This window comes from Triturus cristatus, chromosome 10 (assembly GCF_964204655.1).
Source record: "Triturus cristatus chromosome 10, aTriCri1.1, whole genome shotgun sequence".
In the NCBI taxonomy this organism is placed as follows: domain Eukaryota; kingdom Metazoa; phylum Chordata; class Amphibia; order Caudata; family Salamandridae; genus Triturus; species Triturus cristatus.
In genome coordinates, this window is record NC_140593.1 from 999510222 (window position 1) to 999537310 (window position 27089).

The 27089-nt window shown below is 43.1% G+C and overlaps 1 protein-coding gene across 2 annotated transcripts in view; it reads right to left on the reverse strand.

Moving 5' to 3' along the window:
* GRAP (GRB2 related adaptor protein) overlaps positions 1–27089 on the reverse strand; it is a 720202-nt gene that overhangs the window by 63683 nt on the left and 629430 nt on the right. For both annotated transcript variants that reach the window (XM_085628995.1, XM_085628996.1), the window contains exon 4: positions 6142–6310. In XM_085628995.1, coding sequence (XP_085485121.1) covers positions 6142–6310 — 169 coding nt within the window. The remainder of the gene's footprint in view (positions 1–6141; positions 6311–27089) is intronic.

Consider the following 27089-nt stretch of genomic DNA (forward strand, 5'->3'; position numbering starts at 1 on the left):
GAATGGGTAAGAAATCTCTGTTTGAAAGGGGCATATCACCGATGTACCTTTCAAATAATGATTCTTATCCATATAGTGTAATGATTTAGAAGTGAAATAGTGGTCATACGCAATAAAAAGTTACCGACCCCCAAGTTGTAGTGTTAACCCATTCGCAAAAGGGAAGTGGTCCCATGGGGACCCCTTCCTCCTGTAAATATCACAAATGTTTGTCTGGCAGTAGGCAGTGGTCTATAGGACCACTGAAAACTCTCAATCAAGCTAAATAAAAATGTAAGCTGTCCTTTCAAACTCTAAGGAAACTTTAAGGAAACTTTAAGGGAATTGGACTATATTAAAAAAAAGATTACTTCATTGAAATGCTATCATAGACGTGGTGGTCTGCTGACATCTGAAGACCACCATCCTGTGATGGCAGCAGATGGTAGTGAATTGCAATTTACAACCTGACTCTTAAATATTTATGAGGTTGGTCAGATTCCGACCATCTACGATTCAGATTTTTAAGAACCGGCCAATTAGTACATATGACTGTTCTTATAATCTTGACAGGTTGCAAAAATCCTGGTCGCGATTTGTGACTAGTATTTTGCAACATGATTTTCATACATTTGGTTATAAGTGTAGCCTAGAGGAAAGGCCAGATATAGGGTGCTGCAGGTATAGTATATTTCATCAGCAATGGCGGAGCACATTGTGACCAACAAGAGGAGGCTACTCCGCCCGCTTGATTTAGAGATGTCCACCAGCCCAAGGGACATCTCTTACATTGAAAGTGTGTCTTGTGGCTTTGTCAACATAACAGAGCTGCAAGGCACACTTTCAATATCCTTTTTTATTTTCAAAAAGAAAGTCCCAAAGTGGCATTTTCTTTTTCAAAATAAAAAAAGCAATGACCCCCTCGCCATGGGAGATTTCTGCCATGACGTAGGGATGGGGGCAATTGGTTTTACTTTCACTTACACTTTGAATGGTGGCGTGTGAAAGTAAAAATATGTCATTTGTTCACCCACTCTAAATAGGGTGGGCGGACAAAGGGCAAACCCTCTGATGGCCCTTACTCCGGCAGCCCTTCAGAGGTGTAAGAGGCAGAGATGAAATAATCAGGCCCAAAGTCAAAGAGAAGAAAGCAGATGAACTGGCATTTGCAGAAAACAGGCCATGATACAATATTGAGTATTACATTAATCAAAAAGGCAAGAATGTGGTTAAAGCAACAGTTTAGAAATCAATTTGATTTAAATGGGCAGACAAATAGAAAACGGGTTAATTGCCTAACCTAAGACTATAAAGCATTGTATACTGAGAGTACAGACAAAAGTTTAAGTCAAGAGTTTATAAAATCAAAAATGTCTAAAGTATAAAATGTCGGTTACATAAACAGTATACAAAGAAGGTTAAAAACCACAAAAAGTAAAGAGAGCAAGTAGGTTGAGTTGAGACTATAGGTGATTCATTAAAATAATAGTAATTTAAGTAGAGATTACAATAGAAAGGAAAGCAGATTAAGTCAATTATGAAGATATCAGGTTAAATCAAAAAAATAGAAATTGGTTGAGACAAGAGTATACAAATGGATTTTAGGGCAAACGCCAAGAGTATAGAGAAGAAGCTATTTTCAAAATTTTAGAAACACAATAGTTTGAAAAGTCTGTTCAGTCAATAATTTAAAATGCATAGCCTAGTAAGCCCATCTAGATGTTATGACTTCACCACGGACAACGGTGAAATGAAGTGAAAGTACCTAGAACTACATGATACATATTTCATGATTGAATGGTCCCTGGGATTCTAGACATGTACAGTAGCTACAGTAGATGGGAAAGTATGTACAGGGATCGAAACATTTTTAGGGGATGCCAAGGAGGCGCGTCCATCAACAAGAAGACGACTGGAGTCCGTTTGGAGCCTTTTGATTTATGTATGCAGTTAAGAGAAAGAAACACCCATGGGTGACATCCTAAAAACTTATTTGACATCTAAGCAAGTATTTTGACAAATCAGCTGAGTTGGTACTGAACACGCATTCATTATGCCTCCTATGACCTATTTTGCAGGCATCATTTCAGTGGAATTCTTTATAAGAATCCTGGTCTGTTGATTTCCTTTTTGCAAATATAAAAAGTTGGAATATAGAGTTCTCTATGGTGGGTATCCCATGAAAAAAGCGGCTGAGGTTTGCATCCTCAAGGGTATTTAGGGTACTATTTTTAATGCTTCTTGTCATGTAGCCTAAGTGAGGAATAAAAAGAGGTCCACATAGAAGTCCAAAGGGTTTTCAGCAATTACCATTGTTACAACTGCAGTGCACCCCTTTTTTCCCACAGCGTAAACCTTTTTTCAAACCATGTTGCACTTTTGATGAGATGAAACATGTTTGTGATCTGCCTATATCTCTAAAAATATTGAAAGTGAAACTATCTCCCAATGTCTTAAGATTCTATCCCATCCTTCCTAATCATATGGCTGCCTACATCCGCCCACACACAAACAGATGTGATAAACTTTCAACTCCCACTTCTTTGTTTTGTTAAAGAGTCTCCTCTTGGCATAAAAGAATATGTATTTGCAAATACATTAGGTCCGGATTTAATGTGCTAGCACTGGCAGCATTTTCACATTGGTGTTAGAGGGAGCCAGTAGGAATAGATAGAGAGGGCTATAATTGTAAAGTAGACCCTCATGCAGTCCAATGCAAACACTCAAGTAGTCTTATACACTCAAACAACCACTAGCATTAGGTGAGAAACAAATACACCACTGTGCTCAATGAGGGTATGATTGACAACGTCTCAAGCCAGTGGCTGAAGGAGGCTAGCCGAAGAAAGTTAATGGTTGAAGGGGAGCAGCAAAAGCCAACTCTTTGAATAATGCTCGCAATAGACAGCTACACTATCAAAACCCAGAATTGCTCCTCAATCTAAAAATAAACAAATAAAAAAGGGTAACAATGTAACATTAACATAACATACAGAAATAAAGGATGCAATTAGGTAAAAACAATTAAGTTATTTATAAGACTCCATTTTCTCACATGAACGAAAGAATAAAAGAGTTATTCATAAACACAGATATAAATCACATTGGGAAACTTGAAACTAATTCTTGAAAAGTGGGAAAGCACAAGTGCAATGAAGAGAAATAAAGAAAGTGAACAATACACAGAAAATTAAGAAAACATACTCAGGGTTAAAAAGAAAAATACGAAAATATGTAAGAAAGGCAGAAAAAAACCCAGAAAGAAAGATCCACTTTGTAATGCACAAATGGCAACTGCAATGGTAGCTTTGAGCACTATATGAAGGTGGAGAAGGAAATTGTGAGGGAAAAATAATGATAAGAGAAAACAAAATATAAAAAAAAAGGAGAACAAACTCGTAAAAATGGTAACTTATACAGGAAGAGAGAGAAATGAAGATGAAGAACACCTGGGAAACTAAAACATAGTTAGACAGGAAGGCAAACAAAAATAAAATACAAAAAAACATGAAAGGGAGTTAATTAAACAAAGAAAAAAGGAGAGTAAATGTTTGAAGTGTATTATAATGGTCCCTATAATAATTTCATCCAGGCACTTCACTAATAGATGTCCATATCAGTCAGCTGAACATGTAACAATAATGATGGTACATCTGTGACCTTCCACTTCAAAGTTGTCTAATGTGGATGCATAATTCGAGGAAGGATTTCTTTCCTTCTAACTGACAAGTAGTGGTTGATCATCTTGAAATTGAAAAACTATGGGCATGATTTAGGCTTTTGTGGATGGAATACAGTCCATCAGGGTAGCAGAGAACATTACCTCTTCCACCATGACCGACTACCATCTACCAGATTTAGGGATGATCGCCAGCCCAGTGGTCATCTTTGTATATTGAGTGGAACTACCATGACAGCGGTTCCCTTCAAGTACAAAAGGTTTGGTAATGGCCGCCATCTATTTTGATGGCCATCCATCAAACGTTTATTACTTTTATTTTTGTAAGGGGAGTTTGTTTTTGAAAAATTATAAAAACTGATGACCGCCACACCCTGGGATTTTCACATACAGAAGAAAGGAAATTGTACTGTCCACCCTAAACAGAGCAGGTGGTTTAATTCTCATCATCCGAGGGCCCTTACTCCATCAAGTAGTCAGAGGAAGCTTAGCGGCGACAAAAATATAACAGTCTGTCCACCTCTAAGTGAGGCGGGTGGACCGAGAGTTTGGCAGACGTGATACTCAGATGTATTTGCTATGGAGCAAATTGCCCACCAAACTCTAAATGAGCCTGTATATATTCCACCAATGAGTGATAAAGCTGGGTTAAGTGGCAAGGCTCTAGCAAAAACAGGATCACATATGTTTACAGTGAAAATAGAAGAAAATGATTGGTGAGGTGAAAATGAAATACATTCTACACAAGCTAAATGTGAGACATTGTGTTTGCCATTAATGTAAATGCTAATCGATCATTTAGCATTATGCAAGAGATAGGATTGAAGAGTAGGATGGGCATTTGATCGGATCCCAAAATATACACTGCTAGTGAGCAGGACTAATGCTTTGTTAATGTTTTTATCATGCACCCCAGACAGAACTATATCTTGTGTGCCTAACCTCATTCATACAGTTGTGTCTTGAAGATTTTTATTATAGCAATACATTTGCAATTCTGAGTGGGGTTGCATTCTCTGTTCCCCTAAGGTCTATGCGGGCCTCTTGCAGAAGTGCAATATGAGATTGGGTTGAATTGAATTATAAGTATTGGTTAATATTTTTAATATATTAATATGTTTGATATATGAATGTTTTGTGACAGCCATGCCTGATAAACTCTGAGTGTGGTTGCCATTCTTTATGGAGTGTGAGAGATTCCCCAAGATCTTTGTGGACCTCTTCAGAGGTGCTATCTGAGAATGGGTCTGAATGAATTTTTAGTATTTGTTATTATGTTTCAAATGAAGACTGAAATCCTTCATGCTCTGAGGAGACATTCTAAGGTTCCCAAAGAGAGCCTGTCAGAGTGTACAGGATGAAAACAGGATAAGAAGTAAGGATGAACACAGGACAAGCCTGCCAAATTGAATGTCCACATATAATTTGTGATGGTGCAAGATGAGATTTTAGGATCCCTTAATATATTCACTATGAGGACTATCTCATTAGTTATGTAATAATCAAATGCTTAATTCCAGAACATTCTCTATACAGCGACAAAAGTTAAACCTTGGGTCTGGAAATATTACTAGCCTCGTTAATGAAGGGGCTCCCACCCATGAGAAATCCTTTCTTAAGACGGTTTCCCTCACCCACCAACGGTGGCATGCTTCATGTTTGGGGAGCCTCTTCATATTGTGATGCCTAGTCACGATACGGGCTACAACCCCCTCACAGAGAGGGAGGAGCTCAGGGATGTTTTTGTTCTAAGGGAGGTATAAACTAAATATCCAGTAGTCGAGCTCAGGTGGTGAGGGCAGCAGAGCACATGAGGAAAAACAGTGATTAAGATTAACTACAGGGTTCGATACAAAATCTTTAATAGGGCGACCCCGGGTTGGGATTAAAAAACATCAAGGCACTGTAGGACTAATTAAATCCGCTCATGAATCACAAAAGTCGACATGTTTCAGCCAGTGACCCAACTGTGATATGCCCGGAGGTACAGGCATCGGCACCGCCAGCTAATTGAGGCCGGTTGCAGACCGCTGGTGCAGCGGTCTTATGGCGGTCTGACTGCCAGACTCACAATTCTGTGGGCGGACCTAAAGTGGTGGCTGTGGTTGGACCGCCACAGCAAGTACACTGGTCCTGAGGACTGCTGTAGTTGTACTAAGTCCCTTAGTGTGAATGGAGCATGGGTGGTTTGCACAAAAGTTGTGTTATTACATCATTTATATTATAAAATTGTGTACCAGACACATCACAGTCTATCAGTAGCTATTACATTTCGATAATATTAACTAATACTTGTACCATGTCTGCAAGGAGCCATGGTCAACAACCAAGGTCAAACTTCAATGCTATTTCTCATGGTAATGATAGAAAGTTCATACTGACAAAAATACTGAGTAAGATTCATTCAGGTCAGTCATCTGTCAGAGGATTCTCTCCTTTTTGTTGACTCATACTCAAATCATATCTGAGAAATTTGACAGTACCTCAGCTTTGTGAGCCTCATCCTTGAGAAATATCTGCTGCTTCTTGGCGATAGTTGTTGTCCGGTAGAAATCCACCAGCTCATTCAAAGAATTGAACTTCTCCTCCCACAAAAAATATTTACCACTTCGTTCACGAAGGACTTTGAAATGTTGCACATGTTCTCCGTAGCTGTGGGGACAAGAAGGAGCATAGATGAATGTAATGAATTCAAACTTTCTAAGATCAAGTTGACTATCAAAGAAAATGATATAAGAAGGCTTACTTCCATATTTTATTTTTTCCAGTTTACAAGGAGTTGAGCATGATGGAGATCATACGTTTTCTTATTTTAATTTGTTTCAATTGATTCAACGAGCCTATTTAGCAAAGTGTACATCAGAGGACATTTAGATACCGGATACGATTATTATAGAACAGGCCGTGCTCTCATTTTCTCTTCCTCCAATGTTGCTGCGGAGCTCCTTGAACTGTGCCCTAGCAAACTAACTTTTTTGTCATTGAAGTGTGGCATCAGGTCTCATACTGATGTTAACATTGTCTTGGTTTCCTAGGTAAAGCCCATATATGGATCAATTCTATATGTCTAACAAGAGTAAAACATATTTCTACTGGAAGGAATCTTGCAACTGTGGTTTAACTCACCTTAAATGTTGTCTTCGATGACTCAACCTCGTTTCAGTCCAAACTAGTTTTGATGGCTCATAAAACAGATGCAGCGCATTTATAATACCCCAAACAGATCCTCTAAGATAAATTTCAGCGCCCATTTGAACAGATAATCATAAAAGTTGACATTTTGGAGAGTTTGGTTTGCACTATTTTGCTAACGGTCCAAGAAGCTCCAAAAATAAAACCTGACATTCATCAGGACAGGGATTTGTGCTAAAAGTCAAATACTATATGATCAAAATGCCATGTGGCATTGGAAGAGAATTTCTGATAATGCAGAATCCAAATGACAACTGAACGAGTCTATATAGAATGTGCTGGACTTCATTTCATGGTCATTAGAATCAGACCCCTTCCTGGTTCACCTGGTTCACTTTCTGTGGTCAAGTGGAACCATAATACTCAGCCTGCCCCTCAACAGCTGTTGACAGGGCAGGACTGGCCATAGCGGGCCCCGGGCGTTTAACCAGTGGGTTAGGGTGGGGGCCGGTTTTGGGCCCCTGGGGGCCGCTTTTGTTACCGGGGGGCCGGAAATATCAGCCCCCTGTAACAAAATTGCCTGAAACAGGCCCCAGCAAACAGGTCGCGGGAGGGGGCGAGCAGTTTGCCTGGGCCGGTTTCGGTTCCCAGTCCGGCCCTGGCTGTTGAACCGTTCTGAACTCCAGGAAAAGCACGATAGGCTTGAGTACAGTTCACTTCCTTCAGGTATAGGTGCGCTGAGAGATTTCTAGTTCAACCATCATTGAGTGCAGCACTGAGGGCGAAGCACACTTTTGTTGTGAGCTCATACAAAATGTTCTGCTGCTGAGAAATAATGCTCTGAGCTACAATAGCAGATGCAAAGGGATTGACATACTCAATGAGCTCCTCCTCAGAACCTAATTTTAGCCAATATATTTGGAAATTGTGCAATAATTTTAATATTTTTAAACGATTTTCTAAAAAAACCTCTTTTGGTGAAATGACACTATTAAACCAAGTGGATAGTTTTAGACTTGCTTTCTCACTGACCTTTTTTGGGGCGTTAAATATCTTCCATAACGGCTTTTATTCCCCCCATGAGCCTTGACACTAAACTATGATGCCCAAATGTGCAGTTTTGGTACTGCACAATTGTCTTTGAAATTCAGGCGTGTGAATCCCCCTATGAGGGAAGAAGACGGGAAGAATGCATGCTAGGGGCGACTGCTAGTCATAGTTATATGAACTCAGACAAGCACATAAAGTGGATTTTTAAATCTCTAAAACATCATTACTTAATAAACAAACTGGAATGCTTAGTTGTTCACAATAGGAGTCACTTTACTCTACTCACATCTAGATTACAAGTCGACTAGAATTCCTCTTCTGTTCCAGAGTTAAAATTTCTGAGGGTCCTCTAATTCTAGGGATAGATAATTGATAGGAATTAAAAGTTTTTTAGGAATAACATGGAAATCTGTGTTTCCAGGCCCCTTTCCGCATTCTTCCCTTTGAATTTCCACAGACTCTTTGACTGATTTCAGCGGATGTAAATTCACTGTGAAATACATAAATTCCTATGGCAACTTTTATTTCCATTCCCATCAGGATTTACTGGCCACTTGTCATCTGGCCCTCAGAAGCTATATTCTAGTCACTTTCAATTACTAACATTACACTCTTACATTACTGGGTGCAGGTATCTTGCACATAGGTGCTCCAATTTACTCAATTTAATGTAACGTAATAAATAATGTGGTTAACACAAATCATGAAACACTGCTATTAAAGACATATCACAAAAGCTAAGTTAGATATAAACAAGTATTGTAAACTTAAAGCCTGAATTTAGGAATAGCAAAATGTAAAAACTATGCAACATTATAAAAATCCTTGTCTGCTCTAAATATTGCACATGTGTCTCAGTATTAAAGGTCACATCTTGTGTTTCTTCATTACAATAGTCAATATCAAGCAATTTCATTCATCCTTAGAGCCTGTTAGAGAATACAATTTGATTCTGTGTTTCAGAATCGCTTCTTCATAATCTACTTCCCTTTGGTCATCAGAAAATACCAAGAGCCCATCAATGCCCTAAAGGGGAATTGATTCCTCTAAGTATTATGTGAAGACTTCTCAATTCAGTGACATAATGCAGTAGAGAGGAAGTATGTAATGGCACCTAATAAGTAAGGAGCCAGAATAAGATGTCTGGGAGTGGAAAAAGCCCAAATGTTCCTAATTAAGAACAGTGTAAAACATGTTTTAAATTCTTTAGAAAATCACTTTAGAAGTAGAATGATTGTCCAATTTCGTGAAGCTGGCCAAATGATTTCGCTTGCTTACCTGGCACTTCAAGATGAGGAATATTTTTGAAATTCAGATTTTTTTCTGGTAGTATTCATTTGATGGGACCTTGCAGAACAGACTTTTCAATCTTTTGAGAACGACATTGTGCCACAATCACTGGTGGGACTCCTCCTCCACTACAGGTCTATTTTTTGATGATTTATTAGACTAATTGGCTTCCTCCTCAATGTGACTAAGAGGGCTGCTACTCACAATTGTCTTGTACCATACTCCTGATGAAGACCCCCTAACTGCCCCTCAAAAGGTCGAAACATTTATGACTAATTATGTTTTTGCCTTATAAACGATACGAGCAAAAATCTAAATCAAATAAACACATCATCCTTTAAACCGACGGTATTATAGCCAAAACCTTCCACTTGAATGTACGTATGTCACATTTGACTTATGTTCACATATTTTAAACATTTGAGCACTGCCCCAGGCCCTCACTCATATTTCTGTTAAGCTTACTGAATATAATTCAATTTTTATGTACGTTACATTGGTTACTCATCCATGCTGATTATTATGATTGGTTCAATCAAACATCAATAATTAATATTTTCCCTTGGTGGACATGTATAAATGCTGAACATCTATCTGTTTTTACATATTTCTGAATACACTTCATAAATTTACTTTGTGACATAGTGGGCAATAAATAAAGGCACCTGAATGAAAAATAGATTACCTCAATATGAAAAATAGCTCTAATGGAACACCCTCTTTTAAATTAAAGACATATTTGCAGTTCCCAAGAGGCTGATATAGTGTGTACAAATTTGGAATATTTGACAAATATCCTTAGCAGATATATTAACATTAAAATATACCTCTGTGTAGTCGTGGCAGCAGTCATGTATCTTAGAGGTATACTGGTGTCTATCTATCTATCTATCTATCTATCTATCTATCTATCTATCTATCTATCTATCTATCTATCTATCTATCTATCTATCTATCTATCTATCTATCTATCTATCTATCTATCTATCTATCTATCTATCTATCTATCTATCTATCTAACAGAGCTGTTTACAGATGTCCCCCACTTTTTGCCCGCATTAGGACTACTAGAAGCTGGTTTTCGACTCGGACAGTGCACTGAAGCATGCTAAACAGTCGCCAGTGCTCTCTCTCTAAACTGATATGTGTAAATTGGGATCCCCAATTGACAAGGACTTTACCCCCCTTTCAAGGCCCTAGTATATGGTACCAGTGGTACCCAGGGCATGGGTGGTAAAGGAATCTCAAGGACTTGCAGCTCAGTTAGTGCCACCCTGAGTTACCCAAGTAAACTACTGACAAGAGGCCTGCCATTGCAGACTGCAAGAACAGTGTAAACTACTAAATTTGACTTTGCCCTCACCATGTGTGACAAAGTCAGTGCACTGCATTTTATATATGTCAGCCACCATTAAGGAAGGCCTCCTCAACCCAGGAAGCAGGGTGCAGTAAATGTAAAGGTGTGGGTATGTAAGTGCAAGCTTATATGTCCCTATAGTGGCCTTTACCATTAAAGTGCACTATAAGTGATAGGCGGTCCACAGGATAACATGGGGTGGATCCCGGGCATAGCCGAGGTCGCTAGCTCCGTTATGGTACCACCTAAATATGTCAAGCTTGGTGTTAAACAACGTGCCTCATCACCCCTGGCATGAATGTTGTGTCGAGGGCAAGGTGGCATGCACCCATGTGGCTGCCTTAGAGGTTGCCCACCTGGTTGCCTCAGCTTCTCTGTGCTCTGGCTGGAAGCCCACACTTGCTGTCACCAAGGCAGGCTTAAGACCTCTTGCCAGGCAGTGTGATCACTCCCAGGAGTCAGGAACAAAGGCCTGGGCAGGATGGAGGTCACACCTCCTCCCTCCCAGGAAGGCCAGAGAAGGAGCAAATCAAGGAGGTGACCTTCAAAGGCTGCACCGATTCTCATATGCATCAGGGCTGCCTCACAAAGGAGAAAACAGCCCTTCCCCTGCCCCAGGCACATTTGCTCCCGGACAGGCAGCAAAATAGGTAGGCAGGAGGGGTATACCCCCAGAAAGCTAACCACACATCCAGGGGGAGCTGTCTGATCTGTACACCTAAGGAAGACTTCTGCCATTTTTAAAAGTGTTAGAAAAAGTGGGTTCTGGGTAACTAAGGTGACTTACACCCCCGGATGTGGTCGCCTCAGGGGCAGATTAACTGCAGGGACTAGTAGCCCATTGGCTACTTGCTCCCACACCCCTACCTCCCCTAAATCTTGGATTTAAGACACTCCTGACACCAGAACCTCAGTTCTGATCCAACTTGCATCAAAGAGGACAAAGAAGAGACCCGTGTCTGCGACAACAAGACTTGCACAAACCAAATGAGGAATACTCTGCACCTGTGGCAACACTCCTGGAACTGCATGAACAAGACTCGCCCTACGCTAAGGTTGGTTCCCCCAGACAGCCAGTGAGAGCCAGATTTAACCTCAGACTCCCTTGGACTAGTGGCACTAGTCCGCTGCAAACTGCAGGTAAATCAACACGCCGGCTATAAATAATCGCTGGCAATCGGGCCCTCCGAGGGATCGCCCAAAAGCAGATCGTCTAGTGTTCCTCCAGATGTTGAAGATGCTCCCTGCTGAGCTTACCTCTGCCAAGGCTTGCTGGTCGCCAGTCTGGCAACTGATCCCTACACTCGACGTTGCATCAAGAGGAAAATCCACAACACCTTCAACAACCATGGCAGTGGCTCCGTTGAGATTTTGCAAACATTTTCCTCCCAGTACTGTCTAAGAGTTTAAAGCAGCACACCCCTGGCTCCCATTCAGCACCAAGGACAGCCGAGATAACTCCGCACCCAGGGTCTACGGGTCAGGTAACATTAAACTGACTGTCATGACCTCGTCCCGGGACCCGCATCACCTTAACTCCTCGTGTGTTTTCACGCAACTTGACCCGCAAGTGACCAATTCTCACTACTACTTTTTACCACTGACCACAATGCAAATGTTCTGCAGTACGGAATTGCTGTAATTTGTGTTTTCTTCTAAAATACAAAACTCCAGCTATATGCATGCTATTTCATTTCATTTTGGTGTCTAAATTAAGATAAAAATACACTCTATTTTTGTAAATTGGTGTCGGATTTCTGTCGAGTTGTGTCACTACATATCATCCTTGTTGGTGCTCTGTAATGCTTTACACATGTATCTCTACTGAATATGTCATCGATGCACTTGAACGTACTTGTGAAAAATTATACTTTGAGAGCAGCACCAAGAAATTATGGGCGAGGATTTTACAGTATATCAGAGCCATTAAGAACTGTGATAAGAACTATCCAATTGCAAAACACTTTATGGAAAGACATAATGGCTTGTTGAAGAACTTTTTTTAATGCCATTAAAACACATAAAGGCACACTTAAGAGGTGGAGACCAGGAATTGGAACTAAAGAAGAATGAATCTGGGTTGATCTTGTTGATAGGGACAGATAACTCTTGGGGACACAATTCAGATGCCGAACTTCATGTAGATCTATGAGGATCTAAAAAGGATATGAATTTTTTGGACCATTCTAATTTGATTTTCGATGGAGTTATATTCAAGCTGGCTATGTTTTATACACTAAGAACATGTCTTATATATCAGCAAAATGCTTTCCATAAAAGCAATATGCACTTTTTGATTTCAGCACTTAAATATTGTAGAAGAGGTATACAGTTTTGGATAAATATTATACAATATATTGAACTACCTCAGCAGATGTGGAACCGCATGTTATGGAAGGATGTCTTTTTCTGATGCGTATTATGATTCATGTATTATATAACAGCAATAGCACTTTAAAGGATGAGTTTTCATGCTAAATGGGAGATATCAGGTGTTGATTACAGCACTTTGGTTATATGTGAAGACTTGACTTTTTATTGATTGGAAATATTCGTGCTTAGATTAAACGTATATGATTTAAATATCGTCATGTATTAGCAGTTTAGGAACATATGAAGATCTGACTCGGGATCGATTGAGAATATCCCCTTTTGAATTGAATTCTTATGATTTAAATTGAGGTAATCGAGATGATAAGTCAAGAGTGTATAATTTACAGTCTATTACAAAACCAGTCAGGGAATGCAATGCATTTGCACTTTATTAACTTAAGAAGATTAGATCCCCTTTGTACCCCGATTTATTTGTGCATACCCCTTTTAGAAAAGTGCCGTCTTCTACTCTGACAAACAGTTTTTTTTTATAGGTTTTTTTTTCTCTATTGAGGTTTTGGTTATTCTTAGTACTGTTTCTGGGAGTCTTACAGGTATTTGTAATGTGTATTGGTGAGTTTAAAATTACACAAAAGGAATTGGATTTAGGGGCGTGGCTGGGCAAGCCGTAATGGCGGATGTGTGCTGACTGAGCTCCGTCCAGCCCGCATGATTATCCTTTAATTATCCTGCCTTTTCCGATCGCAATCGGCTCCACGGGCATCCTGAGTGGGGTGCGAGTGGGGGCCACATTTGGAGCCCCGTCCCTTCGTTGGTGAGAGGCCCAGGAATCGCGCTCAGAGCACCTTGAGGAGCGGCCCGGCATCCTACAGGAGGCAGAGAGGCGCAGCTGCCCGGAGAGGCACTGAATTGATGGAAGCCGCGTCTGGGGCCCGAGGTGGAGAGCCGGCGTGCATTTGAACCGGTGTGGGCTCGCAGTGACGGAGACAGCCCGCACGAGGCGCCAGATGTCTCCCTTCCTGTGCGGTGTTCTGGAGGGCTGTGGAGGGATCGGCGGTCATTTTCAGGTCACGTGTGGCCTTGTAGGAGGTGAGGGGCAGCGAGCCTTGGAGTGGGGCAAAAACAGTAGGGTGCCCGGCACCTCCTCCCTCCCATTAGGGGTCTGGAATTTGTGAACGGTGCACTGGACTCTTCCCCCGCCTCTTGAGAGGGCAGTGTGCTACCACTGGTGACCGTATCGGGTCGCGGGGGCAAGAACATCTCTGCGGCGGACTGTGGTGTGATCGGCTGAGGCTGGGACTGGCTTTTGTGTGTTCGGGTGGGACCCCCCTTCCTGTTCGCCTCATACTGCGACTCCTGGTTGGGGCTGGAGGCCCTGCCATCGGCGGCCGGTGCGGGCCGCACGGGTTGAATGGCGGTCGGCTGGAGGCACTCTCTTGGCGGGACGCCTTCCCCCCTGAACTTTTGAGATGGCTGTAGCTGTACTTGGGAGTGTGCCCGCATGCCGGGCACCGCAGCGGCAGCGACGAGGTGATCTGGGCCGCCATCTTGGTATTTGGGAGCCGGGCAGCGACTGAGCACCCCCCTGATCCCTGTTGGGACCGGCTTGGGGCGATCGTGGTCATTTCGGACCGCAGGTGCAACTGTGCAGTAGCGGAGTGCATTTCACAGCGGGCGAGACCCAGAGACCACCAAGACGAGGGACAAGGTAGGTGGAAGCTCGTCCAAGCAGGGCCCGATCGACAGGTTCACCGGCCCAGGAGCCACGGCAGTGGCGTCGGGGGGACCACAGGAGGCTATGCCGGATAATGCAGCGCTCATGGCCGCCATCACCCAGTCTAGGGACATGCTGGACGCAAAAATTGGGGCAGTCGGCTCCAATGTCATGGTCCTGCGGCAGCATCTGCGAAACGCGGTGTTCCACATAACCGAGGCTGAGACCCGCATATCAGGGGTGAAGGATGACGTTACCACACTGAAGAAGCGTGTGGCCACCCTCGAGACCACCCAACAAAGCCTTGTGCTGCAGGTGGAAGACGCTGAGGGAAGGGCCAGGCACAATAATCTCCGCTTTGTTGGATTCCCGGAGGGTTGTGAAGGGGGAGATGTGGAACGGTTCCTCACGCAGTGGCTGGAGGGCTGGCTCCCTCCGGAGTCTTTGTCCCACTGTTTTGTAGTGGAGCGGGCCCACCGGGCGCTCATACAGAAGCCCCCGCCTGGGGCCCGCCCAAGGCCAGTCATCGCGAAGCTTTTGAACTACCATGATCGCGGCACGACCCTGAAGCAAGCCAGGATTAAAGAACCCTTGCTCTATGATAACGCTTGCATTCTAATTTTCCCTGACTATACAAGACTAGTACAGCAACAGCGGCAATCGTTCCTGGTGGCCAAGGCCCGTCTGAGAGACCTTAAGCTTCCATATGCTCTATTATATCCTGCTCACCTGCGAGTGGTGTACCGCTCCCGCACCCACTTCTTTGACTCACCGGAAGAAGTGTTTAAATGGACTGATGAGACGGTGCGAGTGCGTGCTCACACGCCGCCTGGAAGGGAGTCTGATTCCTCATCGAACGAGGCGGCCCGTAAGTGGCCTCAACTGAAGCAGAAGGGCGCCAGAAGCTCAAGATCCAGGCATCGCACCCTGTCCTGTGGCTCATCATCCCGGCTGGCTCGGCCTCCGGGCCTCGGTGGCCTGATCGGCGAGCCCACGATGGGTGGTGTCGAAGTGGACTCCATTGTTCTGATCGGAGGGGCTCGTTTATGGGCCCGGGATCTCTGTTAGACTCTTGCTAGCGGAGAGTGTGCCTATGACAAATGGGCTGTAAGTTGGGGATCCATTGGTCGGGGTGGGCCGTGACCTCCCGTTGGGGGCCACCAGCCACTCCCGCCACGACAGATCCTTCATCGTTCTTGAGGCATAGGGAGGGGGGTTTGTTGGGTAGGTTCTGTTTCTGTTTTCCGATCGCACTTTCTCTCATTGACGGTAGGCATTCGCACATACACCAGATGGTATTCCTTATCCGTGCAATCGCCGACACAGCCACAGATGACAGACATATCCAGTAGGGAGTGGGTATCCCCTGGTACACTTCGCATCATTAGTTGGAACGTGAGGTGGGCACTCGATAACATCAAACGCGGGGCTATACTCCAGCTGGCCAAGCGGGCCGGTGCAGATCTCCTTATGCTGCAGGAAACGCATCTCATGGGTTCGAGGGCCCTCTGTTTTCAACGGTGTGGGTATCAACATGTGTTTCACTCTGGCTTTGTGAGGGGATCACGGGTGTGGCAATATTGATTCACCGCAGAGTCCCCTATGCACATGTCAGACACTGGATAGATACTCAGGGGCTGTACCTATTCCTACAGGGCAAGGTTGGAGAGGAATCCCTGGAGTTGGGTAGAGTATATGCTCCCCCTGCTACAGTGGAACCTGGTGGAGCGACTCATGACTCTATGGGGGGATATGCCAGATAGCCTGTCTGTAGTGGGCGCGGACTGGAACGATGTGATGAATATGGCCAGGGATTGCTGGAGGGAAGGGGGTGGTCCAGAGGGTAGTCGCACTACGAAGCTGCACACCTTGGTGACAAGGCTTGACTGGGTGGACACATGGCGTAGCTTCCACGACTCCTATTCCAGAATTGATTACCTCTTCGCCCCCCGAGTAGCGGTGAGTTGGGTGGTGGCAGCGGAGATTCTGCCGCGAGGCCTGTCAGATCACTCCCCGGTGGCCCTCACCTTGCAGATGGGGCGGATGCAGCAGCCGTTTCGGCGGCGCCTCTCGGTATGGAACCTACAAAATGATGACTATAGAGAACATATGAGCAGCGCCATAGATCAATACATGACAGTTAATGTGAGATCGGTCTCCGGAGCCGAGTCATTGTGGGAGGCGTATAAACCTACGCTGAGGGAGACGGACATTTTCTGGTGCACGGCATCTCGCAGGGCGCATAGGGAAGTGCTGCTACAGGCAGAGGCGGGCATTAAGGATCTTGAACGCCGGGGCCGGGAGGCCCGAGGCAGTCAGGTCTGACGACAATTGCTGTTGGCTCAACAAAATTATGCCGCAGTGCTGATAGATGAGGTCCACCAGGCCTGGTTGGCGACGCGTAGTAGGGTATATCAGTGGGGGGATAAATCCAGTAAGATGCTCCACCGGCTCTGCCAGGGAATGTTTCATTCCCAGGCCCTCCCTGGCATATTGGGCTCGGCAGGCGAGCCGCTCACGGACCCGCTGATCTTAGCTGAGAGCTTTGCTACATACTATGCAAACCTGTATGCCCCTAAAGAATGTCTGCCAGACGCTGCGATAGATCGATTCCTAGATGAACTCCCACCCAGGGTTCTGTCGGATGAGGTGAGAGAGAAGCTGGAGCATCCACTGACAAATGAGGAGCTGGGCACCTCATTGGGAGATCTTACCTCCGGGAAGGCCCCGGGCCCAATTGGTTTCCCAGTGAATTTTTCAAACGTTACTGCCTGCAGCTGGGACCTCACTTCCGTTCGGTGGTGGAGGAGGCGCGGGAGCGAGGTTTTCTTCCCCTAGACTGGAGGCATGCGGAGGTGGTTGTCTTTCACAAACCGGGCAGGCCTCCGGACCAACAAGCATCATATCGCCCCATTTCTCTTCTGAACGTGGAGGCAAACATTTTGGCAAAAGCCCTGGCAAATCACCTATTACCCCATATTACTACTTTGGTCCATCCCGCCTAGGCTGGATTTATGCATCTGAGGGCGACCAGGCACAATATCGGGCGGGCGTACGTAGCAGTGGCAGCCATCCGGCAGCTGGGAGAACCGGCGGCGCTATTATTAGCAGACATGGATAGGGCTTTTGACTCCCTCAGCTGGGTTTACCTGTTTGCATTACTACGTCGACTAAACTTCGTACCGCGATTCCTGTCCTACTTGACTCTCTTATACACCTACCTAACAGCGTTGGTGTGTGTGGCCGGCCCAGCCTCCTCCATATTTTCCATCGGACGGGCACAAGACAGGGCTGCCCGCTGTCCCCTTATTTATTTGCCCTTGCAATGGAACCCCTGGCTGCATGGGTGCGAATAGATGCGCAGGTGCGGGGCTTTGAATGGGCACAAGAACTGTTGGACCGGATAGCATTATACGCGGATGACGTCCTCTTTTTTCTCACGAATGTGAACAGGACGGGAAAGCGGCTCCTGCGTATTATGCAGATTTTCAGGGAGACATCTGGACTGTATATGAACCCCCGCAAATCTACGTTGTGGATTCTGGGAGATCGGGCGGGAGTGGTCTCGTGGGTATCGTCGGTCCAGTTGGCCACGGGGGGACTGAAATATCTTGGCGTGTTCATGTCGGACCTGCCCGCTGTCGCCTGGGAGCAAAACTTGTTTCTGGTGTGGGAACGTGTGCGCGATGATCTTAAGACCTGGTCCCATATGCCTATGTCCATAGATGGCAGATCGGCTATATTCAAGATGGTTGCGCTTTCTCGCCTTCCATACCAACTGCAGAACCACCCCAACCAGATTTCACCTCGATGGTTTCGACAAGTAAATGCAGCCCTCGGGCAATTCTTATGGTGCGGGGTGCAAGGTGCGCGTGGCCCTGAGGACGTGCTTTCTATCTACCTATTGCGGGGGGCTAGCGTCCTCAGACATTCACTCGTATTATCAGGCCTCGCACCTGCTCGTATTAAACTAATGGTGGTATGGCAATAGGGAGGATCCGGCATACGCGGTCAAGCGGCAGCTTATGGGAGACCGTTTGCTACATACGATATTGTACTTGGCGCTGCTGCGGGGCTCACTGCCGTCAGCAACTAGGGTTGTGTTTCAGGTCTGGAGGCAGGCGCTGCGGAGGATGGGGTGGTGGAATACACTGACAAGGGAGACTCCCCTCTGGAATAATGGGCGATTGCCGCAGCTGGCGGCCCTGCCAGGATTCCGGAGGTGGGATCATATTGGTATCTCTGTTTTGGAAGATGTCATGAGGGGACTGGCCCTGAAATCCTTCCAGGACCTCCAGAAAGTATTTCACATGCCGAAATCCCAATTTTATCAGTACCTTAAATTCCGGCATGCCCTGTCCCCCAGCCTAGAGGGCCTGGAGTCCCTGGTGGAGTTCAGCCCGCTAGAGGCGAAAGTTTTTATGGGAGATCTTCAGGATCGCAAGATCTCCAAGATCTATCAATCCCTGGTTACCCATTGCTCTCCCACACTACAGAAACTCCGGGGGGCTTGGGAGGGCGATGTGAGTCCCTTAGACGAGGAAGACTGGACGGAGGCCCTAGCTGCTCCGCGAGGGGGGCGGCCACAGCAGTTCGGCTGCACCTAGTCCAGTTTAAATATTTGCATAGGGTTTATTTTACATGGGTACGTTTGTGGAGCCCGGGGCTGATTGCCTCTTCTCTGTGCCTTAGATGTAATCGGGAGGAGGGTACACTAATACATACTGTTTGGCATTGTCTCTCTTTGGACCGCTTCTGGAGGGGGGTCTTTACATGCTTATCAGGAGTATTGGGTTGGGATCTCCCCCGCTCACCGAAACTTGCTCTGTTACATGTCATGGAGGGAATAAGAGGTAACATCTACAAACGCCACTTATTGCAGTTGGGCCTTACTCTGGCGAAAAGGGATATAACAAGGGCATGGAAGGCACTGAGTGCCCCTTCAGTAGCTTCGTAGAAGAATGGATTGGACTTCTGTATGGGCCTGGAGAAACCCATCTTCATTGCCAGGGGGTGCCCACACAAACACTTTAATATCTGGAAAAGGTGGGTGGACTATCATGGACAGCTACTAGAGCTGGCCCCAGTGGCAAGGGACCCCCACCTAACGTGATTCTTCTTCCATTGGTAGGATTAAGGGGGTACTGTGTGGTTGATAAGACCCACCGTACTGTCATAATGGTTCTGTTTAAACGTGGGTGTTCAGTGCGATCGGGGTGGGGGTTGGGGGTTGGGGGAGGTTAGATCTTTATTTCTATTACTCTTCATTTTCCTGTGTCTGAAGATGAAAATGTCAAAGTCAGTATAATATGCTTCGATTGTGCAGACGCCTCTGGGGTACAGAGCCCTGCTATAAATGTGTAACTTGACAAATAAAATCTATTTTCAAAGAAAAAAAGGAATTGAATTTAGGATGATGTATGATTATTAGGTTTTTATGTTCTCTTACAACACAATGAATCTGCACCGCTTATCAGGAACTGGATCGTAATTTAGATTGTTACTATTTTGGTATTTTGTTTGTATTAACATAAGCGTTTGTTAGGCTTTAAATGGTGCTCAAAATGCTCTGTGTATAGAGTGTTATATGCTCTTGTGATTCCTGGGGAATTGAAACTGAAGTAGGACTGAGACTTGTTAAAATGGTAGTGATAAGAACATGGCAGGCCCAGACAAAGGTGCACGCCGAAACGCGTCAGCCGTCACTTCCTGTAGTGAATTGTTTTGCAGAAGAAAATAAAAAAATGGAATGAGAATTTGGTGTTACTAAATATCGTTCTTTGCCCCAGTTCTGCCAAACTTGGACCATAGTGGAAGCTAATTCAGAGAGTTTATGAGGAGAAATATATGTGTGTGTATATATATATATGAAAACACAGTCCTGCTCCCAAGGAAGAAGATGTGTACACAAGGCTGTTAGGATAAGGCTTTTTTATTTTCTTGGGTCTCCCTCGACCCCGAGATTAGAGAGACGCGTTTCGGCTTCACAGAAGCCTTTATCAATCTAATTGGCACCCAAACATTAATGAGTATTTATAGCCCTTCCCATTAAAAGGCATAGACATGGAAAAAGTATTGTTCCATTGGTACAGTGCATTGCTATCAACACATAGCGGTATTGAAAATGCCTATACATAGAAATGATGAACCTGGTATACAAATATATGCAGTATTCATGAAGCACAATGCTTAAAATAATTAAATAAATGTATTTACATATCGCAGCCCAATTCAGGAACAGTTTATATGTTACGACCTTTGTGCTATAAAGGCAGATAGAGGCATATAAACGTCAACTCATACCCAATACTAAATGTCATCTGCCTATATGGTAACTCTCTGAGCCTTTCCATAGCGGCGCCAATTTCTCAAATCTAATCGACCACACACACGTTGTTATAAAAAATGACATAACTTAATAAAACCGTGCTGTGAAATATTGGCAGCTTATTACAGCGAGACAAAGTTCTGGCAAAATATGTTTCAAAACGGTATTGGAAAACGGATCCCTCTTTTGCTCGACATGCATCACAAACGGAAGATAACAATGATCGTGAGGTTCTGTAATTCTCGAGACTGACTCCATTTTATATCGTGTATGCCCAATTAAATGTGCAACTGTCAGTGTTTCAAGCAGTAGAAGGGCATGGTGATTGTGTTCATGCTCCAGGGTCAAACTGAACATAAAATGTAAGAAATTTCGTCATGAATGACAGCACCGGATACATACACGTATCACTGCAGAACTACCACTCCTAAAAAGCACTGTGGCAGTCATATAACTGTCAATGAATCTGGGCATGTAAACCGTTTAAAAGTCGATGGCTGAGACCTTTCTGCCGGGGGACAAGTACTTGAAACATAAATAAATAAACAAGGACAACAAAGTGAAGTCTCTGTAAAAGTCTCGCAATGTTAAATAGCAAACAGCACATAGATATGGATTCCAACCAGGCACAACGCTCGGGCTCGGAGGAGAGCAAGTGGATAAAATGGAATACACCACACAGTCCTCACCACTTCCGCGTTGACGTCCGTGGTATATATATATATATATATATGTATATTACCTACTGGCGGTCGCCAGTAGGTAGTTATAGTTAGGACCCCTTTTCCATAGGAAAACCTCAACATTCTATTTTAAATAACTTTGGCGCCGGTCGATGAATCCTCGCGAATTTCTCAAAATAGGTGGGGCGCTACGCTCCGCTCCTACCCTGAAAGTCTCGGGGGGATTCGTCAAGCGGGGGCTGAGATAAAAGGGGGGTCCCAAAACGCGTTTTTCCCATGCATTTTTCCATAGGACCTTTAGAACGAGCTACAGCCCGAACGGCTGAACAGAATTACTAGAAATTTGGCAGAGAGGTAGTCCCTAGGTCAAGGAAGTGCCTTTTGTAGGTTTGGTGTAAATCTGTTCAGTAGATTCTGAGAAAATAGCCTTTAAATCAATATATATATCTGAGCCCGCTTACGGTACGCTTACCGTACGCTTACCGTAAGCGTACGGTGGCGTGCGCGAGCGCGATTCTGATTGGCTCTTAGATCTTAGTAAACATTCGAATCGGCCGAAACCAGGAAGCGGCGGCCGCCATTTTGTCTCTCGCACTGAGTGTTGTTTAACAAACAAGATGGCCAAAATCATGTTACGGGGCTGTTTTGACAACTCCCTCCCACATAGTCATGTTGAGGGAGTCCCCAAACATCCCCCAAGAGCAAAAACGGTTTTATTTTTTTTTCGGCAATTTCGCCGAGTACGCTTACCGTACGCTTACCGTAAGCGTACGGTAAAAAAAAAAAAATAAAAAAAAAAATATCCACACTTACCCCACCCCCTGTGCTTTTGGTGGCCGTAGGCCACCAAATGTACAGGGCTTATTAATAGGTAAAAAAAAATAAATTTTGGCAACATGAAATTATAAAATCGAAATAAAAAAAACACTATCCACATTGACCCCACCCCCTGTGCTTTTGGTGGCCGAAGGCCACCAAATGTACAGGGCTTATTAAAGTTGATAAAAACCGTGCACGGAACGAACTGCGTTAAGTGGGCGCGCACGCCTCGAATGGCGTAAAGTAACTTAGCATTTAAAAAACCGTACAAATTCACTGAAAAAACCATAGGTTTCACACACGTTATAGTTAGGAATTAGCATTTAAAAAACCTTGCAAATTCACTGAAAAAACCATAGGTTTCACACATGTTATAGTTAGCGGAAATTTTACTGATAAAAAACCAGTGAAATTGCCCCGTTATAGTTAGTGCTGGCAACTATAACTCACGCGACCGCAATCTTCTGCTGATGACATATGTGTCTTTATGAAAAAAAAATATTTGTAATATATGTATAGCTAAAAATGTATGGAAGAAGACATGGGCAAATAAGTGTCTAAATACAGTATTAGCATCAGCAGAGGATTGCGGTCGCGTGAGTTATAGTTGCCAGCACTAACTATAACGGGGCAATTTCACTGGTTTTTTATCAGTAAAATTTCCGCTAACTATAACATGTGTGAAACCTATGGTTTTTTCAGTGAATTTGCAAGGTTTTTTAAATGCTAATTCCTAACTATAACGTGTGTGAAACCTATGGTTTTTTCAGTGAATATATATATATATATGTGGTGGGAGGAGCAGGTTCTCAGGGGCTCATTGGGTTCCAAATATGAGAACAACATAGTGTATTGGCTAAGATTTATTGATGATGTGTTCCTGGTATGGAGGGGGGACACCAATAGTGCTGTATTATTCATCAATGAGATTAACATCAACAAACTCAATTTGAAATTTACATCTCACATTAGTCAAACACAGGTCTCTTTCCTAGATACTACTATCTATGTATCAGGCAACAAATTGGAATCCACACTATACAGGAAATCTACCGCAGGTAACTCCACCTTACATGCAACTAGCTCCCATCCTGGCCACCTCATTAGGAGTATCCCCTATGGGGAACTATTAAGGCTCAAAAGAATTTGCAGTACAGAAAATGAATTCACAAAATGCAAGGTAGAGGCACTGGCAAGATTTAGAGCTAGAGGCTATAGTGAGTCTGTTCTCAAACAAGCGAGTGATAAAGCAGCACTGAAAGCTAGAGAAGAACTACTAGGCACAAATGTTAGGCCATGTACTACGAGAGAGAATGGAGATGAGGAGAATGCTCCACGTCTCATAATGACTTTCAATAGACAACATAGACAGTTGAGGGCAATTATTAACAAAAATTGGCCCATTTTAAAAACCGATGGTGTACTGGCGCCTTTCTTGTCAGACAAACCGTCTATTACATATAGACGTGCTACATCCATGAGAAGCCAGCTGGTTAAAAGCAGCCCAGAGAATGTATCTAATAGTACCTGGCTACAACCAAAGAAAGGTTTTTACAAGTGTACATCTTGTAGAGCATGTAAATTTGGGACTAACCGTACTACATATAAAACTCCTTTTAGTCCCAAGGAAACACCAATCAAAGGGCATTTTAATTGCCGTACAGAATATGCTGTCTATGTCCTCACTTGTACCTGTGACCTATCGTATATTGGTAGTACCAAACTTCAAGTGCATACTCGTATCCTGCAGCATTTGAGAGCCATTGTTAATAATGACAGCACTTATCCAGTGGCTCGTCATTTCAAAGACAAACATAACAATGACTTAAAATGTCTTAGTTACTACGTAATTGACGCCATCCCTAAATTGCGCCGAGGAGGCAATAGGGAAAGGCTACTAAGGCAATTAGAGACCCGCCTAATACTGGAAATGGATACGAAGGCCCCTTATGGGTTAAATACCACTGAAGATATGCACACCTACCTTTAAATCTGCTTAGAAGTCTGCTTGGAGAAACCTCACAAGAGCCTCTTTAACAGGAGAAATCGGGAACAAGTCTCCTGCCATATTGATTGCAATGATGTTGATATTTGCCCACATTACACACTTAGGAAGTAATACTAGTATTAATAGGATCCTTTAATTTAAGTTGATCCACTTACTTGAAATGAAAACATATCTAGTTTGGGATTTTTATGCCCTTCTGAAGTTTCCATTAATTTAATTTACTTATGGACACTTCTCACTTTAATTTTCATTTTTATCTTTACACTAGATGTGATAATAAATAGGTATTTTATTGTACAGTTTTTTAAGCATTCTATTACATGTACTAATATGTACTTGCCAACATTGACTGTGCATCAAATTAAATTCCTATTAGAAGATTTGCATTATGCACTTTTCGCAACTTTGCACATTTGAGGGGTCAATCTAATGTTTTTTACACTTTTCCTTGGTTTATGGGTGATTTTGATTATGAAGTAGAGTCTTTTCTGTGACACCTTCATCTCTTTTCACATACACATAGTTGAGTTTTGATGGAAATTAAGATCAGGTGGACAACCACACATCTAAGACTCATTAAATTACGCATTTATGCCATCATTTTAAGAAAACGATTTTAATATATAGTGAATTATATTGTATTTATACTGAAATGTATTTATGTATTTATTTATTTATTTATACATAAATGTGTATTTAAAGGTGTATATATATGTTATTCCTTCCACTTTATGTAGTAATATGCAATTAATGTGGAGAGATACCACCTAGTCTGTTTTCCAAAATCTTGTATGTGTAAAAATGTCGCAGTCTATTCTCTATGTCTAGTAATCATGTGACACTGGGTTTGAAAGAGAAAAAAACATTTAAATTGGAGTTTTCCCGCTATGGCGTTGTTATGTGAACAAGGCCGACGGTACGGCCGAAACGCGTCATGACCAAGAGCAGTGAGAACCGAAAATAAATTTCGTTTTGCCACCTAAGAGGAGTTCGTGTCATTTCCTGATGGAGTGATTGTTGCAACGTATATATGTATATATATATATATATATATATTTTTTTTTTCTTTTGATAATCATTTAAATGGTGATAGGTGAGCCTTTGTGAATCAGGATTACACTACCTTCTGGTCAATGGGTAACATCTGACCATGATAGATCAGATGGAAATAGTGGCTCATGAATTAAATACCCCTTTTAATTCATAAAAAAAACGCTAAGAGTAAGTGTTAGTACCTAAGCGATTGACTGTTTGATCTTAAAATCATCTAATTCATTGTTGGCTTTGTTGAAATCATCAAATTCATTGTTGTTATTATCCTCTCCTGGATTTAATAATTGCACAGTTGAGTACGTTGCACATTTACTTTTGTAGTACAGCTTTTCTTAATTTACACTTGTGGCACTGCATCTCACATAATGACATGCAGCAAAAATAATAAGTGATGCCAATAGCTGTGGAATTGTACTTAATTAGTATTGAACTGCCGCTGTTGTACCTGTGAACAAGGTCTCTGCAAGACCGAAACGCGTTGGGACTTGTGTTGGTATTGGTTATATGGATAGCATGAATAATTTAAAATGAGAAAATAAAAGAATTATGATTTACCCGTGAGTGTGACCCGATCTGGTATCAAAGCCTGTTTGGAACATATATATTACCTACTGGCAGTCACCTGTAGGTAGTTATAGTTAGGACCATGTATGCATTGGAAAATAATTTTTTGACTTGGCTATAACTTTGGTGCCGGTCGACTAATCTTAACGAACTTTTCCAAAATAAGTGTCAAGTTAGGTCTTGTTGTGCATGGAAACCTTTGGGGTGATCCATCAAGCGGGGGTTGAGAAAAATGGGTTAAAAAATATATACATGTGTGTGTTTATATATGTATGTATTATGTGTGTGCATGTGTAGATATATACACACAATTTGGTGGTGCTAACACAATATTATTTTGATCAAATGTACTAATAAATGCACATTCACACATTTATTATGATACTGCAAAGGTAAAATTCCAGTTTATTACCAAGATAGAAAGAAATTGACATGAGAAAATCCCTGCTTACTGCATCATCTACTGAATATTACAATTATTGTATGCATGGAGCCAACTCTCCAAATAATCGGGAGGCCTCTTCAATGTGATTTAACTGTAGTGCGCAAACTTACCCCCTTGCTTCCTTGTTTTGGTTCACTATTCTTTTTTTAAAAATGAACATAAAAATTTGCCATGGTGTAAACCATATATACAGAAGCACAGAATGTGTCTTACTGCTATTGTGGGAGAGACATCATGATGTCATAACTCAAACAATGATTTGCCTCTCATGCATCATGGCCACTCCCCACCCTCAACAGTGTTAATAAACAGCACAAGAGCAGGACACCGTGTACCAGACAGGTTAATCTAATTTCTACAGTTCACGAAGAGTGAAAAAACAATTCCCTACCAGACAATAGCAGAGTTTGAGCTTTGTCTTGGCAGCAAAATTGTGAGACTCCATATTTCGCTCTTTTAGCACATTGTGCGAAGGCGTTATTTGTTCAGTAAAAGTGTAGACTACCGGTACCAAATCTCTAATTGTGGAATTAGTACCAGACAAATTGCGCTAACCAATGAGTAAAGTAACATGACATATTACTAGAGTTTACGCTTTAATTTAGTCAATACAACCACTGGCATGTACAAAGTTCTGAAGGTGTGAGGTCAGCT